This window comes from Physeter macrocephalus, chromosome 9 (genome assembly GCF_002837175.3).
Source record: "Physeter macrocephalus isolate SW-GA chromosome 9, ASM283717v5, whole genome shotgun sequence".
Taxonomy (NCBI): domain Eukaryota; kingdom Metazoa; phylum Chordata; class Mammalia; order Artiodactyla; family Physeteridae; genus Physeter; species Physeter macrocephalus.
Window position 1 is genome coordinate 84810364 of NC_041222.1, and position 19003 is coordinate 84829366.

A 19003-nucleotide genomic window follows, 5' to 3' on the forward strand; every position below is an offset into this window, starting at 1 on the left:
TGGAAGAGATATGGGAACATATGTATATGTATAACTGATTCACTTTGTTGTAAAGGAGAAACTAACACACTATTGTAAAAGTTATACTCCAATAAAGATGTTAAAAAAAAATAAAGCAGAAGCTAACACACCATCGTAAAGCAATTATACTCCAATAAAGTTGTTAATAAAAAAGAAAAAAAATTAAATTGTTCAACTGTGTTAAATGTGCTAAGCAGTCAAAATAAGACAAAAACTATAAAAAGGCATCAGAGACCTTAGCAAGATCAATTTTCAGTGGATGCTGGAGACAGAGACCAGAGTTGAATAGATTGAGGACGAGAAGGTGACAAATGGAAATGGCAAATGAAGTCAACTTTTTTTTAGAAGTTTAGCTGTAAAGGGGAGAGGGAGGGCTCTCTGAAGAAGGGGAATTATAGTGAAGGATCTGGAAACAATGACATATACTAGGAATGTTTGAAAAATTAAGAAGATTTGACCCGAATAGGGGAAGACTTAGAGAAGTTCTGTCTTCAGATATTTGAAAACCTTGCAAGTCAAAGAGATGCTTTGTTTCTAATTTTTAGAAGGAAGAACCAGGAGCAATGTTTACAGAGAAATGGATTTTGACTGAACATTAGAAAACATCTTGAGCTGTCAAACAGTTGAATAGTTAGTTGCCTTGTGAGAAGTGAGCCTCCTGTCACAAAAAGTGGAAAACAAGAAGCTGTAAAGTCAGCATGCTAGTCCATTTCCAGTTCCTGGAAATGACTCCTATATTGACTTAGGACAGAGCCTACATGGACCTCCATCTCCCACTGCATTCTTGGGCCTATTGTTGCATGAGTTTGTTTAAATAGGACGTTATTTGCCCTTTCTTGAGTATAAATGGGAATTACCAGTTCTTGAGGCTCTACATCTCTTTAGACTCTAGTGCTTTAACCATCCACATGTAGAAATTAAAGAGGAAAAGAGCAAGGGCTCATAAGTAACTTTAGGTAGGTTTCTTTGTTGTTTACTGTGCTTAATTTCACATTTGCAGTGACCAGTATCTCACTTGGTTCCTTAAATATTATTCTGAATTTGGGAAGGTCTGATTGCCTACCTACAAACAGGCCATTGGCCACAAAGGTATTGTTGTGTTTAGAGTGCAGCACCCATATTCTTTATGCTTTGAAGAGGGGTCTTTTATACATTGATGATTACAGCATCTTAGGGGGGAGTATAGGATTGGTCATGGGGATTATCTTTTGTATTGTTTTCCTACTTTTTCTTGGAGCCTGATTTTTTTTTTGTTTTTAGAGACAGCATATTTGGAAGAAAAAGGGTAAAAACAGTAATGAGGCAGGGTCCCCTGTGATTTTATATTCATGTAATATAGAAAACTGATATTTTTTTTCTTATGTATTTAGAAAAACACTTTGTCAGAGAAGAAAAATATAGATCCTGTTAGCAGGTAAGTGGAGAAACAACAGTAGTGTTGTTTCTTGTGGCCTCAAGTTATAACTATGGAGGAAGGAGGGAAGGAGAGCAGAGAGGTGAATGTAGCTTATGATAATGAGGTTGTACAGACTTTCTCTGTGGTTGCCAGAAAAAAAGTTTCTTTACCTTTTTTTTTTTAACATCTTTATTGGCGTATAATTGCTTTACAATGTTGTGTTAGTGTCTGCTTTATAACAAAGTGAATCAGCTATGTGTATGCATATATCCCCATATCTCCTCCCTCCTGTGTCTCCCTCCCACCCTCCCTATCCCACACCCCTCAGCACCGAGCTGATCTCCCCGTGCTATGTGGCTGCTTCCCACTAGCTATCTATTTTACATTTGGTAGTATTTATAAGTCCATGCACTCTTTCACTTTGTCCCAGCTTAGCCTTCCCCCTCCCTGTGTCCTCAAGTCCATTCTCTATGTCTGTGTCTTTGTTCCTGTCAGGTCCCTAGGTTCTTCAGAAGCTTTTTTTTTTTTTTTAGATTCCATATATATGTTAGCATGCAGTATTTTTTCTCCTTCTGACTTACTTCACTCTGTATGACAGACTCTAGGTCCATCCACTTCACTACAAATAACTCAGTTCTTTACCTTTTAGTTTCTGTTGAAAGTATAGCCCTTCATATAATTACTCGTACTCTAAAATACTTCCATCTTATATAATACATGAAATAGAAATTAAAATAGTCTTGTTCCTCCTTCTATCTAAAGATAAGGCTTTGCTTTTTTCCCTGTTGGTAATTTAAATAAATATTAAAATGTTATTTCTAAAAATCTGAACAATTCATCATTAGAAATCTATAATTCACCCCAATTTAAATTTTTTAATTGATTTTTAGGCTATTGTGCCAAGCTCCTTGACCTCAGAAATCCACATCTGCACATAACCACATTTTTGTTTACAGAATGTTGACCAAAAACAATCATGCCATGACTTTATAGGGATTATCTTCTAATTCATGGAATAAAAGATATTAGAACTGGGCTTCCCTGGTGGCGCAGTGGTTGCGCGTCCGCTTGCCGATGCAAGGGAACCGGGTTCGCGCCCCGGTCTGGGAGGATCCCACATGCCGCGGAGCGGCTGGGCCCGTGAGCCATGGCCGCTGAGCCTGCGCGTCCGGAGCCTGTGCTCCGCGACGGGAGAGGCCACAACAGAGGGAGGCCCGCATACCACCAAAAAAAAAAAAAAAAAAAAAAAAAGAGAATCAGTAAATTGGAGCAGCTGCCTTTTGTCTCCATATGAACATGTATACTTAAAACACGTGAGTCATTCTCTGATTTACATTCTAAAACTAAACAGTTTGTCTTCTAAAAAAAAAAAAAAAGATATTAGAACTTGTACCAAATTGGTCTCTTTTTGTATTCTTTTTGAAAATAGTTATTTTATTCATTTTGTGGGTCAGTTTAGTTACATATACTCATACTTCTTGTTTCACACATCTGTAAGACATTGTATTTTCATACATAAACCTTTCGTTCCTTAGCTTGGTCCAGACAAGTCCTATCCTCATCAAATTCATTCTCATTTTCAGAACTGTTGAGAACAGAGTCACTTGGACTCTCCTCTGTGGATGTCCTTAGAGCTGCACAGATCACGCATTTCCTACTCACTGGTTGAGACCTCCTAGTTGCTGCCTCACATACCTTTCATCTCAGATGGAACTTGCCTGCCGGATTTTCTCTCGTACCTTCTTCTCATGGACTTCCATATTTACCTGCTTCAGTATCTTGCTGCTGCTCACTTAGGCTTGAAGTCTCAGCACCCAGTGCAGTGTCTGCCTCTGTACTGTCTTGTTTCCGTGCTTAGCTCCGTTCACACAGTCACAGTCCCAGCAGGCCCCCAGTCCTTGGCTCCCGGCCCTATCTACAGGGAACGTTAACACTAAGAAACTTGAGTCAGACTCCCTGTTCCCCAGATAGCAGACTCAGACCCCTTAGTTTGAGCATTTAGGGTTTGCCATCAGGTTCCAACTTGCCTTCCACACCACATCCTCTCCTCTTTCCTTTCCTGTAAAACTATGTGGAAGCTGCGCCTTCTGGATTAGGTATGTTAAAAGGAATTCTTTTCCATTGCTGTATGCAAAATAACAGGGGCAGGATGCTATACTCATAGGAATTTGGGCACCAAATTGAGCTACTCTGTCTTATTTGACAAAGCACATCCAGTTGGGGAGATGGGGGGGTGTTTTAAAAGGAGCATGCTTTAAAGCATTATTAATTGTTAAAATAAAACAGAACAAAACAAAGAAGAACCCTGTCTATGACAGTAGACTGTTTCCACCTGCACATGGCTGAAATACCATTTGGAGGGACAGAGGAAGAGAGACACAGGGGTGGGGTTAGGGTGTGCAGCTTGACATTAACAAGAGAGGAGGCAGACAGTTGGTGGTTGTTATAGTTTCTGTGTTCTTTATATCCTTGATCCTCAAGTTGCAACCTCCCCCTCATCCAGTTCCTTTAAAAAATGTGATACTTAGTGAATTTTCTTCCTATGCCTCTGCCAAGACATTACTGAAGCTTTTCTTTTCCCCATAGTCAGCAACAAAAGGCACAGAATCATGTCTTTGAGTTTTTGAGGGCTATAGTTATGACTACTGTTACTATCCAATAACCAAGAATTGGGTTTTCACATTCTGAAAATAAGTATGAATATAAATGTCTTTTGGTTAATATATCAGCCCTACAAATGTCTTTATTTGTTCTATCCAAGCATTTCTTTAATAGTTCTATTTAAAAAAATAGGGTTTTCTTTTTACTTTGAAAAATTAAATGGTGTTTTAATAGTGTTAGAGGTATCTAGTATATCCCACTTTATTACAATTAACTTTTTTTTTACATCTTTATTGGAGTATAATTGCTTTACAACGTTGTGTTAGTTTCTGCTGTTTAACAAAGTGAATCAGCTATACATATACATATACCCCATATCCCCTCCCTCTTGCGTCTCCCTCCCACCCTCCTTATCCCACCCCTCTAGGTGGTCACAAAGCACCGAGCTGATCTCCCTGTGCAGCGTCCCACTAGCTATCTGTTTTACATCTGGTAGTGTATATATGTCCATGCCACTCTCACTTTGTTACAATTAACTTTTTATCTGCCCTGTTCCAGAGAGCAGTAGATAGAGAATATTTTTCAAAATGTTCAAAGAATAGATATGAAAGGAATAACAAAATTTAAATATTTTAATATGTGTGTGTTTACATCAGAAAGACATTTTTCTAAATTCATTACAGTATTTTAGATGTAATTCTTTGAGCAGTCAGATCTTTTAAATGTGTTTGAGAAACAATAGAAAAGTCACATTTTAGGTATAATCTATTTAAAATACGTTATTCTTCCTTATATTTGAACAATCTGTTCAAAACAATCCATTCATATGGGATTTTGCTTGTACAGATCTGAGTGGGAATCAGTAGTTTCTTTGTTTGTCACTATGGAAACAAGTCAGCCTATCCTGAATGGTGGTTAGATCACGCAGAGTGATGCTCATGTCTCAGTGTAACTTCATCATGGAGCAGACTGGCGCTGACATCTCGCCTCCAGCTCTTCCCTCCTGGAAGCCCAGCGCCATGCAGGATCCACCCCGGAGGCTTTCTGCTGTGCCATTCCTCAGCTCCTTTTTCCAGGGCCGACGACACTCTGCCTCCGACCCCATCCTGCGACTGCAGCAGGGGCGGCGCAGCTCCACTGCCAAGATGCTCTCCTCATCCTCTCTCCAGGTGATGGTGGCCATGTCCTCAGTCAGCTGTGCTGAGAGAAACCCAACTTGCCCCGAGAGAAAAAGTAAAGCTCCTTTTCTTCTTAAAGATTGCCACAGCTTTGAGTTTAAATATAAGAACTGTGAAGAGGTTATGCTGTGTTGATACTTTTTAAAATTTTGACAATTAATTCTGCATTATACTTTTTATTGTCTGTTATGCTAAGAGATTCAGTAGACATGTAATAGGAGATAAAAATGATTGTTTTATGTTTTTTCATTAAAAATGTAGTTTTTGCACAAAACTCATTACCTTGTAGAAGATCTGCTTTTACAGTTTCTTCCTTTTCATTACCAATATGACATGTGGAGATTATTGTGTGCAAAAGCCTTTTCTGTAGTAAAGGATAGTGTGCTTACACGAAAGGGAAACAGTTTTATTCCTGACAAAATGAAGGGTATTTAGCACCAGCTTGTCATCTACAATCCTGAGAGAAAATGGAAGCTGTTTCCTGTGTTACTATTCTGTTCCGAGAGTAGGATTTTGAATCGTCCCTTTGAATGTTCTAGGAAATTCAGGACGTCCAACACCAAAGTATACAAAAGTTGGAGAGCGTTTACGGCATGTCATTCCTGGACATATGGCCTGTTCCATGGCATGTGGTGGCAAAGCTTGCAAGTATGAAAATGCAGCCCGCTGGAGTGAACAGGAGCAAGCTATTAAGGGGGTCTACTCGTCCTGGTAAGTGATTCTGTCTGTCTTCGGTAGCTCCCACCTACTGCTAAGTGGGAAAAGGGAATGGACGTGTAGGAGATGGCCAGGAGGCAGTGGGCTGTAGAAGAAGGAATGTGGGGTTTTGAAGTCAGAGGACCTCACCTCCATCCCTGGCTTTGCCACTTGACAAGCTGTGTGATCTTGGTCTACTCACACAGGCAGTCGGAACCACAGTTTCCTCATCTGTAAAATGGAAATAATGAAACCAACCCTATAGGGTTTTTTTTAATTGAATGGAATGCTGTATGTAAAGTATCTTAAAGAAATGGTAACTAGATAGCTCTTAAATTTCAGAAATTGCTAAAAATAATTAAAATGTTCAACTATAAATTTGAGAAATTATGAGGTACATAGGTAGTTTTTCAGTTTCATACAGGTAAGCTTTAGCCTCGTTTTTATTTTGTTCCTGTATTCTGTATAAATACGTACACTTCCAGTCTGCCTCAGTAGAAGGTGGTACGAGTTGTCAGTTCAGTAGACGATATAAGATGCTTACTTTGTTTATGGTATGTAAGTGTAATTCATTCATTATTGAATCATACTGCTTTTATTATTAATAGTAAACTGTCGAGTATACCTTTTTTTTTTTTTTTTTTTTTTTTTGCTGTACGCGGGCCTCTCACTGTTGTGGCCTCTCCCGTTGCGGGGCACAGGCTCCGGACGCGCAGGCTCAACGGCCATGGCTCAAGGGCCCAGCCGCTCCACAGCATGTGGGATCTTCCCGGACCGGGGCACGAACCCGTGTCCCCTGCATCGGCAGGCGGACTCTCAACCACCGCGCCACCAGGGAAGCCCGAGTATACCTTTTTTGATGTAGTGATATCTCTAAAAAATTCTGATATTCAAAACCAAATCACAGTTGGAATGCACTAAGAGGAATTCACTATTCAAAGAACTCTGCTTGTGAATCATTTTATAGAGCAAGAATTCATTTACAAATTAGATATTTGTCAACCAGCTTACTAACTTGCAACCCTGTACTTTTTCATATTGGATTTGCTGGGTACATGTGTAGTACTATAGTCTGGGGTCCACTGTCACTGTTGTTCTCCACAGATCATGTTCTAGTTTATCACTATCTTTCTTGAAGAATGTTGTGAAAAAGCAAACACTATTCCTGAGGTGTGGTCAGACAAGTAAATTTCTAATAATGCAGCTTAAGGTCACATTCATATTTTTGGTTTATTGTTGACTAAACTATCTGAACTTCTTTCGCCTCTGCTGCTTTCATGTCACATCTCTGTCAATCCTACACTAAGTGCTATTAAACTTGGGGGGTCCCAAACCTTTGGGGGTCCCTGTTAAGTTTTAGACATTGCCCCAGGCATGAGGAATAGTATCTTTCTGAATCCTGACCTGCTAATCTAATGTCTCTGTTACTCCTCTCAGGTTCTTGTGACCCACAACTTGCAATAGTCTACCTTATGTATCTGTCACCAGGCCACTGGTGAGAAATGCAGTCAGAACAGAGTGAAGCCAGAGCCCTAGTGAGAGTGATAGCCATTTACTGGGTCTCTATCCATTTGTACACTCAGTAAACATCCATTTGGTTACAAGCCAGGCACGGTGCTGAACACTCTCAAATTATTATCTTCATAAAACTCTTTAAGTAGGCATCATTAATGTCATTTTGTTGGTGAAGGAATTGAAGTCCAGAGAGACTAAGTAATTTGCTACACAGCTAGAAAGCAGAAAAGCCAGCATTTGAAACCAGGTCCGACTGACTCCAAAGCCATATTTTTTGCAAAATTACAATAACTCAGCATTTATTCATAACCACATGCTAGGATTTGTGCTAAAGTCTTTACGTTCACATCATATTGAATTCTCACACCAACCTTGTGAGGCAGGCATTATCCCCACTCAATACATTAGGTAACTGAGGTACAGATAGCTATGTAACTAAAAATGCCTCCCAGCTGGCCCTCCTCATTTAGTCAGTAACCTTTGGGTAACTAATCCAGGATGTCCTTTGCTGCCAGCTGAGGTTTCTCCATCATTCCGTCATGTCCACTAGAATCTCATGAAAGTCCTTGAAAGTACTTTGCTGGAGTCCATAAATACTTTATGTCCTGGAATTTTTTCCAGGGATTTAAGAAGCTAGGGTTTCTTAGAGCCCTAATCATAATACAGAATTGAAGCCGGATTTGTATAAGGAGATTCATACCTTATAGCATTGTTGAAATCATAGAAAAAGTAAGGGCTTGAAATCTTGCTTTCTCAGTTTTGTGCATATCACCAGTCCCTCCTCCCATCTGTAGGGTCACTGATAATATCCTGGCCATGGCACGCCCATCCACTGAGCTCCTCAAGAAGTACTGCATCATTGAGCAGTTCCGAAGGTAAACATTGCATGTTTACACACTTTAATAAGCCAGCTTGTGTTTTCTCTTCTATTGCTTTTGACTTCATATGGAAAGGTGCTTTCATTTTACCAACAGGAGTGTGAAGAACTTATTTCAAATAAGACAATTAAGGTTTTGAAAGTAGTTAATAATGTTTATTAATGCCAAAAATGGTTAATTTTTTTAACACTACCTCCCAATATGACTAATTTTTTTTCTTTTTCCTTTAAGCCATGGCATAAAAAGTATCATCAACCTGCAGCGTCCTGGTGAGCATGCCAGCTGTGGGAACCCTCTGGAACAAGAAAGTGGCTTCACATACCTTCCTGAAGCTTTCATGGAGTCTGGCAGTAAGTCCTTCCATCCTCCTCTCCATGAGTTACCAAGGACAGAACTCAGAGACTTTTTGTCTATTCAGCTCTTAGGTTAAAAAGGTGATGGAAATAAACAGTTACTGCGTAGTAGTGTAGTAGGGCTTCTAAAAAGTGAAGATGAGCTAACTTTGACTTTAAATAATGCTATCATTCTTCTGTGGTATTGCTGTTGAAAGTATAAGATTTCTTTTTTCTTGTGAGAGGGAACTTGAGAGGAGACCTTGTAGAAATAATGTCTGTATATTAATATAAACAGTATCCAGACCTGTCATCTCATTTAATCCTTAAAGCAGTCACATAATATAGTTGTTCTGCTTCACACATGAGGTCACACAGGCTGAGGAAGTTCTGACTTACCCAAGATCACACAATTTAAAAATGGCAGCAGGATTGGAACACAGGACTCATTCATGCTTTTACCTACTGCATAGCTCTGCCCCTGGGTAGGATGCAGGGATTCTGTATGTGACAATCTACAACTTGTTTTTAAGAAGTTTATGTTAGCTTTTTTATCCCACTAGTTAGGAAATCTATATGTACTACCTTATGCCATTTATCAGTCAGTTAGACATGTTTCCATGCTAAACAAGGTTGCATGCTTTCCCTCCATGGTTGAGTAATTTTGGCATAGATCATTGACTTTAATTTGCAATCCTGCTTTTCGTTAATTCTTTCTGACTGAGTTTCAGCAGGAAGTGTGTTAAGTAATATAGAATGTGCTTTTTAAGAAATGTTAACAGTAAATTTACTGGAAATGTAAAAAGCCTATTATTTTAGGTCTACTCATCCAGTGAGATCTGCATGCCTTACAGCTTTATACTTTTCATGAATTCACTCACTTTTTTCAAATGTCTTTACAAGTATTTTTCCTGTATGTTGATTTTCTTCTTGTTCTCTTTCTCATTGTCCAGTTTACTTCTACAATTTTGGATGGAAGGATTATGGTGTAGCATCCCTTACCACCATCTTAGATATGGTGAAGGTGATGACATTTGCCTTACAAGAAGGAAAAGTAGCTATCCATTGTCATGCAGGGCTTGGTCGAACAGGTAAACTCTAGGAGGTGGTTTTATTGTCCTTCTACATGTTTAAACATATAAGGAATATTTCCTAATTCTAGAGGATCGTTTTCAGATTCCTATCAAAGTTTTAGAGTCAAATGGAACAAGTCAGTAGAAGATACTTGAAATATCTTAGATAGCTTCAGTGACCATATATTCATGAGAGTATTTTTGAATGATTTAGTGCTAAAACCTCATCATATTGAGTAATAAATAGGTGGATTTCCATAGCTAGCTAAATGATCTTTCTGATTTTCTTCTTTTTTTTTTTTTTTTTTTTTTTGTGGTATGCGGGCCTCCCTCCGTTGCGGCCTCTCCCGTTGCGGAGCACAGGCTCCGGACGCGCAGGCTCAGCGGCCATGGCTCACGGGCCCAGCCGCTCCGCGGCACGTGGGATCCTCCCAAACCGGGGCGCGAACCCGGTTCCCCTGCATCGGCAGGCGGACGCGCAACCACTGCGCCACCAGGGAAGCCCTGATTTTCTTCTTTAAAGGAAAAAAAAAATCAACACTTCGTTTTTAATATGCAGTGTCTTTTTAAAATGTAATTTTCCTTAACCAAAATAATAATGAAAATAGCAAGCATTGTTTCACCTACTATCTTTTTAAGTCTTTAGCAACAATGTAAGTTTTGAAGGAGGTTAATTTGCTACATCAAGTAAGTGGCAGGGCCATGATTTAAAATCCATGGCTGTAAGGATTTTGTTTGTAAATGAGAGTCTTACTGTACCTAGAATTCTATATAAAAATCAATGATTTTACTTAAAAATGCTGCAGAATATCAGTGCAATACTGATTTTGGGGCACAAAAAGGGTTGGAATCTTCATTGTCATGTAATCTAGCCAGACACCTGAGCTCGACTCTGTCCACAGTATACCCATATACCTACCACTGGGTCTTCCAGCTTCTGGGGAGCATCTTTAGGGTAGAGACTCAGTTCTGTCCCAGACTGTCAGCTCTCATGGTTGAGCCAAAATCTCGCTGTTCTAGGGATTTCACATGATAGCTCTGCAGATATTTCATACTTACCCTAAAGAACTGCCATGTCCTAGTGAGAAAGATAGCTTGGACCTTGCCATGTACTAGGAAAACATGCATTTTTCAGAGGTTCTGATTTTCATGTGTAACGAGATTCACAAACTTGGTGATTCACACAGATGTCTTTTGATTTGCCTTTTACTTGATGTGAATTAACTATTATGTTTGAGTTAATTGATTATCGCCTTTTTATTCATTTTAATTTAGTATTAATTAACAAGAATACAGAATGTTTATACTGTTAAGGCTATTTTCCTTAATATTAAATGCTTATAGAAAAATAGTTGTGGTCTAGAGGGAAATACATATTAGTTTAGGCATTAGTTTAGTCTTAAATAAGAATCATCAGGAGAAAAAAATAGATTGTGAATGTGAATAATTGCCAAAGATAAAAATACCCAAGTAGGAAAAATGCCAGTCTGGAATGTGCCACCGGTTGATGTCAAAGATGGCAGGGGTGGGAAGTTCCAACTAGAGTGTACAGACTGATTGGATAGAAATTTTTAAGAGCTGTTCAGAGTGGAAAGCAGGGTTGGCTTTCTTCCATGTTGCAGTTGGGCGTTAATGATGGTAAATTGTCCAGGTCATCAGTTTATTCAGTCATCACCCTCCACACTCAGTCATCCCCCCTCACTCCACACCTACTCAGCTTCACTGTGACAGTTCTTGGTGCTTGCCCTGGAGTACAGAGGTGACCAAGGGTTCTCAGTCAAGGGGAGGGTTGCCATATAGACTTAGTAAATAGATGAACACCTGTACAAAAAGTTATCATTGTCCTTAAAATGTTTCTGTATTTATATGGTTTCCTAACATATATTCAAATTTTAAATCACCAAAGAGTATAAATAAAAATACAAGCTTTTCTCATATCAATATTCTCTTCTTCACTGTTTAGGTGTTTTAATAGCATGTTACTTAGTTTTTGCAACAAGAATGACTGCTGACCAAGCAATTATATTTGTTCGGGCAAAGCGACCTAATTCCATACAAACCCGAGGACAGCTACTATGTGTAAGGGAATTTACTCAGTTTCTGATTCCTCTTCGCAATATATTCTCTTGCTGTGACCCCAAGGCACATGCTGTCACCTTAGCACAGTATCTCATTCGTCAGCGGCATCTGCTTCATGGCTATGAGGCACGACTTCTGAAACATGTACCCAAAATTATCCATCTCGTTTGCAAATTGTTGCTGGACTTAGCTGAGAACAGGCCAGTAGTGACGGAAGAAGTGGCAGAAGTACCTGGCCTCTCTGCTGAAATTGAAAAGACTGTTTCTGAGATGGTCACAATGCAGCTGGATAAAGAGTTACTGAGACATGACAGTGATGCATCGGACTCTTTCACCCCCAATGCAGTGGTGGCAGATTTTGAGAATCAGGATGTGATTCTTTCCAGTGAGCAAGAGTTTGACCCTCTTTGGAAGAGGCGGAATGTTGAGTGCCTTCAGCCCCTGACTCATCTGAAAAGGCAGCTCAGCTACAGTGACTCGGACTTAATGAGAGCCAAGTCACTTCTGGAGCAAGGGAGGACTCCGTGGGCACTGCCTGCCCAGGCCTTGCTTTGCCATAACCCCAGACAGCAGAAGCACATAAGCCATTGTTACTCCCCACAGTCTCCACAGCTAGATTTAAATAAGGAAACGCTGGTCCGCAATGCATTTTCTTTCTGGAATCACGCTAAATTTGGAGGCCTGGAAGGACTCAAAGATGACAGGTCATCAATTTTCCATAGGACGAACATTCCAAAGGAAGTACAGCGAAGTAGAACCTTCTCTTCCGGTATTTCAGGTTCATACAACCCTGGGGAACCAGTTACACCAAATTTTGCACATATCCCTAAGGAACTAAACTGTTCTCACCAGCAAGTGTCCCACTGTGAGTGTGAAACTCGTGGTGGTTGTGGCCCAAGCTCTGTTGCGGAGGACAGTGAGACTTACCGCCGCCCCGTGGACTCTGCGTCCAGTCCCAAAGCACAGTTCTTGGTTGGACCTGAAACCCGGGATAGCAAATATCTGTCTGAAGTTGCTCCATACACGGCTTTACAGTCTGACTTGAGTGTTGAAGCAAGGAGAATACTGGCAGCCAAAGCCCTGGCAAATTTAAATGAGATTGCAGAAACGGAGGAAGTGAAAAAGAAGGTAGAAATGTGGCAGGTACTTGTATTTCATTTAATTATATATGAGTGGGAAATATTTGTGTCAGAGCAAAAACAGTACATTTTCCCAAATTCATTTGTTACAGGAATTTGAAGACTTGTTTGTATAATATGAAACTTTTGAACTTCAAGTTACTCAGCTATAATACCAGCTTGCTGTCATAGAAACAACAGACACTGGGCTGTTTTGTAGGTTCATTTCAATCTCTGTGAAAGAAAGCACTTAGTGCTTAGCACTCAGCAGGGTGCTTGACTGAGCAAGGCAATGATATTGATTGATGTCGATAGTTTCCTTCTTTCTCACTGGGCTTGCAGGACTGATGGACAGATGAACAGACCACAGCAGACAGCTGTAGGAACTGACCCGAAGTATCTCTAACCTGAGACCTAGCAGGGAACCACACTTTGAGAACCAGTGACAGAGATATAAATGAAATAGAGACAATTCTTTTCCAAAGCTCATTAACCCAAGTATCAAGTAAAGCCAGAAGGACGAGTGATGGGTGCTGTCTGCTCAGCATTCCCTCCTGCAGACTTCCCAATCCACCCCAATAAGGCAGGTGTTGGATTCTGGAAGGCAAATTGGAGTGGCCACAGCGTACCTTTTTGCCACTGGTTTTATCTGAGATTGGGTTCTTGGGATCTATTTCTTAGCCTTTACTTAAATTAGAATGTGAAATTTTAAATTTTAATGCCTTTTTGTGTTGTACTTTCACTAGGAAGACAGTCTTAAATTAGCCTTGCTCTCTGCCCAAAATAAGCAGCTGGTCTAGAGAAAAGGCAGGCCTTATAAACCTAGTTATCAGAAACAGGTAAACTGCCCAAATGTGGGGCTGACCTGGGGAGGCCTGGCTCAGTGAATGTTTGGCTTGTTAGCCCATAACCTACCATGAATTATTCGTGTAGCTGCTTTTCTATATCCTACCATTAATCAAACAAGGTGTGTACACTTTTCAGGAGGCCAGACCTTCCAGATGCAGAGGCGGGAACAGTAGGAGTGGAGCCTCGCCCTCACTTGGAACTGTGTGACAGGAGGAGAGCGCTTCCACACACGATTTCTTCATCAGAATTGTAGTGTTTTGCTTAATGAATAGTTAAATGTATTGCTTTCTTCCAACATGAAGTATTTTCTTTATTTCCTACTCCAAACTGAACAAGCCTTCCACTCAGTGGGCAGGTCTCCTTTGCGTCACTGTGAGCCACAGTAGCTAGTGGCAGGACCTCCGGGTTCAGGCTTGAGAGCTCACCACCCCCTCGCGGGTCAGCCCCACATGGGCCAGACTGTTTGAACACATAATATAAACAAAAGCATTTCCTAGAGGTAGATACTATCCTATCATTTGGATAGGTTTGCCTTTTTTTTCCTTTCTAGATTTTATTGTGGGTCTTTCAGTAATAGAACAAATCAGTTGAATTCTGCAAAAAGTAAAATGAACATGATTTGAATAGCATAATGCTGCCTGTGCCCTTATTAGGCCCTTTCACATGTATTATTTCATGTGATTTTCACAGAAATCCTGTGAGACAGATGATATTTTTTACAGATTCTTTGTTAATCTTTCAGTCCTTATGAATTAAGTATCACAGGTTAGGAAACTAAGGGTCACAGAGGTCAAGTGATGTGCTTGAGGAGATGTGGTCCAAAGGCAGCAGGGCCAGGATACAGTTCATGTGTTTAATACTTTCCATCATCCCTGATGTTTTTCCTAACCCTGCTGGAAGATTTCAGAAAACAATAATGATGTAATGGTTGTTCTACTAAGAGCGTCTTTGAGTCATGTTGTTTCTGCACAACATAAAAATTGAGTAAAAGCTACTCTGCTATATACATGATCTATGGGATATGAAGGACTATCCACAACTAAAAGTTGTGGCTTATTTATGACATAATAAAAAGAAACCCAGTGCTGGAGGACCCTGGTAGCATGAGGAAAACATCACAGACTGGGATAGAGCAGATCTGGGTTGGGAATGTGCTCTCACACTTTGGGCTCCTGGGCAAGTTACTTCGTCTTTCCTGAGCCCCCCAGTACATTTATCTGTAAAGGGGACCTCCTTGCTGTGTTGCTGTAAGAATCAGAGATAAGTCTTGTATCATCGTTCCTATCATACTATAAGTATTCTATGAATATTGGATGGGTGAATGAATGAATGGTGGCAGTTATTCTGCTTATTACTATTGCAAACATGTATTTTATTTATTACAAATAAATCTGAACCCTGTCAGAAATTAAAATTCTTATCTCACTTTTCCTCTAATCTCTGTGAGGTAAAGTTTTAAAATCTTAAATTATCTCCAGACATTTGGAGTATTGGCAAGACTTCCTAGTTATTTTACCCTATCAAATTTCAGAATACAGGGCTTGTTTGTTAAATTCTACATAGGATTCTAAAAAGGAATTTGAAAGAAATATGTATACCATATTTACTAACTTTTTGGCACTTTTACACTTTACACTTTTTCATTTACACTTTTTCATCTACCATTCTACTTCCTTGCAGTAAATATTTGTTTTGTTCCAAGGAGCCTGAAAAGGAAGGTTCCCTCTTCTTGAACTGTTTCTGTGGTCTCTAAACAAAGTGGAGAACTCAGGTTAACTAAGCCTTTCTTTGTACCAAGAGCTTTAACAGCCCTCTCAGTTAGTCAGTCTGCCTGTGGGGTGGAGATGAACTTTACAAAGAGAAACTGAGGCTTAGAGAAATTGCATGTCTTAGCCCAAGGTACTGCCTGGAAGTGGAGTCACTGGGAGGGGTCCCAATCCGCACCCCAGATCCTAAGAGTTTACTCTCCTGGACAGCCTAAGGATCATCAGTTGTCAAACCGTGCCTGCCTCCCTCTCCTCCTCTCTCCCTCACTTTGTCTCTCTCTTTCTCTTCCTCTCCCTCCTTTCCTGTCTGTCCTCTCCTCTCCTCTCTCCTTTCTTTTTCTCTTTCTTTCTTCCTTCTTTTTTAGAAGGAACTAAATTCCCGAGATGGAGCTTGGGAAAGAATATGTGGCGAAAGGGATCCTTTCATCCTGTGCAGTTTGATGTGGTCTTGGGTGGAGCAGCTGAAGGAGCCTGTGATAACCAAAGAGGACGTGGACATGTTGGTTGACAGATCTGCAGATGCCGCAGAAGCACTGTTTTTATTAGAGAAGGTAAAGTAGCTGTTGAACAGTTGATGAAGTTAACTAAGGCCCTTAATACAAGTTTTACAGACTGAAAAAACCCATTATAAAAAAGAGAATTCACGCAGAATCCCTTATCGGGGTCTAATTTAAATTTTTCCAAGGCAAGAGAAGAAATACATCCCCAGTATAAACATTTAGAAGATACAAAAATAAAAAGGGAAAATACCCATAACCCCAGGAAAACTACTTTAAACATTTTCAAGTCTTTTCTTTCAATCTTACTGATGCGTATGTTAACTTGGTAAAAATTATTTCACATACAACTTTATACTTCATTTTTGCTCAAAATTACAACATAGGTGTTTTTCCATGTTTAAGTTTTTCATTAATGTTAACTTTAATGGATAGGTAATGCTCTAACATGGGGATATGTTATAACTAACCACTTTTTCATTTTCAAGTCTTTGTTTCTACTTATTTACTGTGAGCATATAATGTGAATAACTGAGGTAGGTTGGAATATGCATTCATTTGTATTTCTTTAAAAAGGGTGTGTGTCACATATATACATTTATGTATATAATTTGTGTATGTATAAAATATAGAAGGAAAAATAAGAAACTGATAATGGTGGTTGCCTTTAGAACAGCAGTCCCCAACCTTTTTGGCACCAGGGAGTGGTTTCACGGAAGACAGTTTTTCCGTGGAGTGGGTTGGGGGGAGGATGGTTTCAGGATAATTCAAGCACGTTACATTTATTGTGCACTTTATTTCTATTATTTTTATATTGTAATATATAATGAAATAATTATACAACTCACCATAATGCAGAATCAGTGGAGCCCTGGGCTTCCTTTCACTTGCTACTCACTGATAGAGTTTTGATATGAGTCTGCAAGCAACTGATTTATTATGGTCTCTGTGCAGTCAAACCTCTCTGCTAATGATAATCTGTATTTGCAGCTGTTCCCCAGTGCTAGCATCACTGCCTCAGCTCCACCTCAGATCAGCGCACAACCTACATCCCTCACACGTGCAGTTCACAGTAGGGTTCGTACTCCTATAAGAATCTAATGCCGCAGGTGATGTGACAGGAGGCAGAGCTCAGGCAGTAATGCGAGCCATGGAAAGCAGCTGTAAATACAGATGAAGCTTCTGCACACTCATCCGCTGCTCACCTCCTGCTGTGCGGCCTGGTTCCTAACAGGCCATGGGCCGGTACCAGTCCATAGCCCAGGGGTTGGGGACCCCTGCTTTAGAGAATAATAGTAGGAGACAGTGGATCTAGGAAGCAAGAGAGACTTTTCACTGTAGATTCTTTTATACAATTTAATATTTTTAACCCTGAAGAGATATTAAATTTTCATTTATAAATAGGCTTTGTTTTGTTTTAGGAAAACAATGTTATAATCAGCCTTGAGTAACCTACTAGGCTGTGGTGTAAATACCTCATTGCTTCCAAATCTTCTACTACTACTATTACTACTTCATATAGACACACAGAGATACACACAGGCACTTGCTCACAGTTGTGTGATGCACGTCTTTAAAGATAAGGTTTTTCCTGTATCTGCAGTCCTTTTCTTAGGCTATTTTCTGAGCATTTAAATTTTAGAGATGAAACAGGAGGGCGGATAAGGAAGGCAATTAACTTTCATTGGGTGGCAATGGGCCAGGCCCTTGCTGGGTCATAATTTCTATTTTCACCTTTGTTCATCTCCATAGCTCAGAGAGGTAGAGGCCCCACTTTTCAGAAAAGGGGATGTGAAGCAGTCTGCCCACAGTGTGCAGCATGTGTCAGAACAGGATACAAACTCCGGCACAAAGGTCGTGTACTTTCTGTCACGTGCTGTTTCCTCATCATTCACTCCAGCCCTCACATGCAGGGCATTTACATTATTTAGAGTTTTTTACTTTTATAGGCATCACTGTAATGATAATTTGTGCTTGCAGGTTTTTCTGCATTTCAGATCATGTCCTTAGAGTAGATTTCCAGAAGTGAAATTAATGGCTCTCAGGGGGCAACGTGTATTGAATGCGACTTGCTCCAGTGATGGAGTTTTTTCTTTGTTTCTCCAAAGTAAGCAACCCTCAGGAGTCAAGTTGGGGACACATTCTTCAGGGACCTTCCCCCTTACGTTATGGCATGCTTCTGGAGGGCTGTGGCTGTCTTTCTTCTTCTGCCCCTCCGCACTCAGTATTGTCTGCAACTGGCAAGACATGATGAAGGTACTGAGCGCTGAGTACCCAGCCATCTAGTCCACGTATTACTGTGACGTGTCAGCATCTACTAGCCATACTGAAACGATTATGTCTAGAAACAACAAGAATGGATCGTCCTCAGTTCACTGCATGGAAGGCATTTGATTTTAGATTGCACTTATCTTCAGATTCAACTCTATTTGTGTAATAACTAACCAGCTTTGATATTATCTACTGAAAGCTTTTCAAGTTAACACATAACCATAAACACCGGTAGAGCCCTTGGTAGATAGTTTAGTATTTGAGGTAATGATTACTTGGTCACAAACCAGTTCTTGGCTTAGCAGTTGTTTTGAGTTTATTTCTTGAGGCATTTTTTTTCTGACATCTTTATTGGAGTATAATTGCTTTACAATGTTGTGTTAGTTTCTGCTATATAACAAAGTGAATCAGCCAAATGTATACATATATCCCCTCCCTCTTGTGTCTCCCTCCCACCCTCCCTATCCCACCCCTAACTTGTTTGATTTTGATTTCTGCAAAAACAGGGCCAGCAACAGACTATTCTTTGCGTGTTGCATTGCATAGTGAGCCTGCAGATGATTCCTGCCAACGTGGAGGAAGCCGTTCTTGCACGTGCCATTAAAGCCTTCACTAAGGTGGGTGGCACTCCTCTTTCCCCCTACAGACCACAGTCAGTATAATCTTTGTAAATCAGAATCCGAGGGTCACCAGCCTTCTCTAAAATAAACCTTTTGGCCATGTTTGCGTTTAA

The 19003-nt window shown here is 40.1% G+C and overlaps 1 protein-coding gene across 5 annotated transcripts in view; it reads left to right on the forward strand.

Moving 5' to 3' along the window:
- PTPDC1 (protein tyrosine phosphatase domain containing 1) overlaps positions 1–19003 on the forward strand; it is a 90586-nt gene that overhangs the window by 67682 nt on the left and 3901 nt on the right. For 3 of the 5 annotated variants that reach the window (XM_007122650.4, XM_007122649.4, XM_007122651.4), the window contains 7 exons: positions 5736–5907; positions 8202–8282; positions 8517–8635; positions 9571–9708; positions 11654–12912; positions 15868–16053; positions 18777–18887. In XM_007122650.4, coding sequence (XP_007122712.2) covers positions 5736–5907; positions 8202–8282; positions 8517–8635; positions 9571–9708; positions 11654–12912; positions 15868–16053; positions 18777–18887 — 2066 coding nt within the window. Of the gene's footprint in view, positions 1–4864; positions 5252–5735; positions 5908–8201; positions 8283–8516; positions 8636–9570; positions 9709–11653; positions 12913–15867; positions 16054–18776; positions 18888–19003 lie in introns of all 5 variants that reach the window. The other 2 variants (XM_024117191.3, XM_007122648.4) reach the window with 2 other exon arrangements.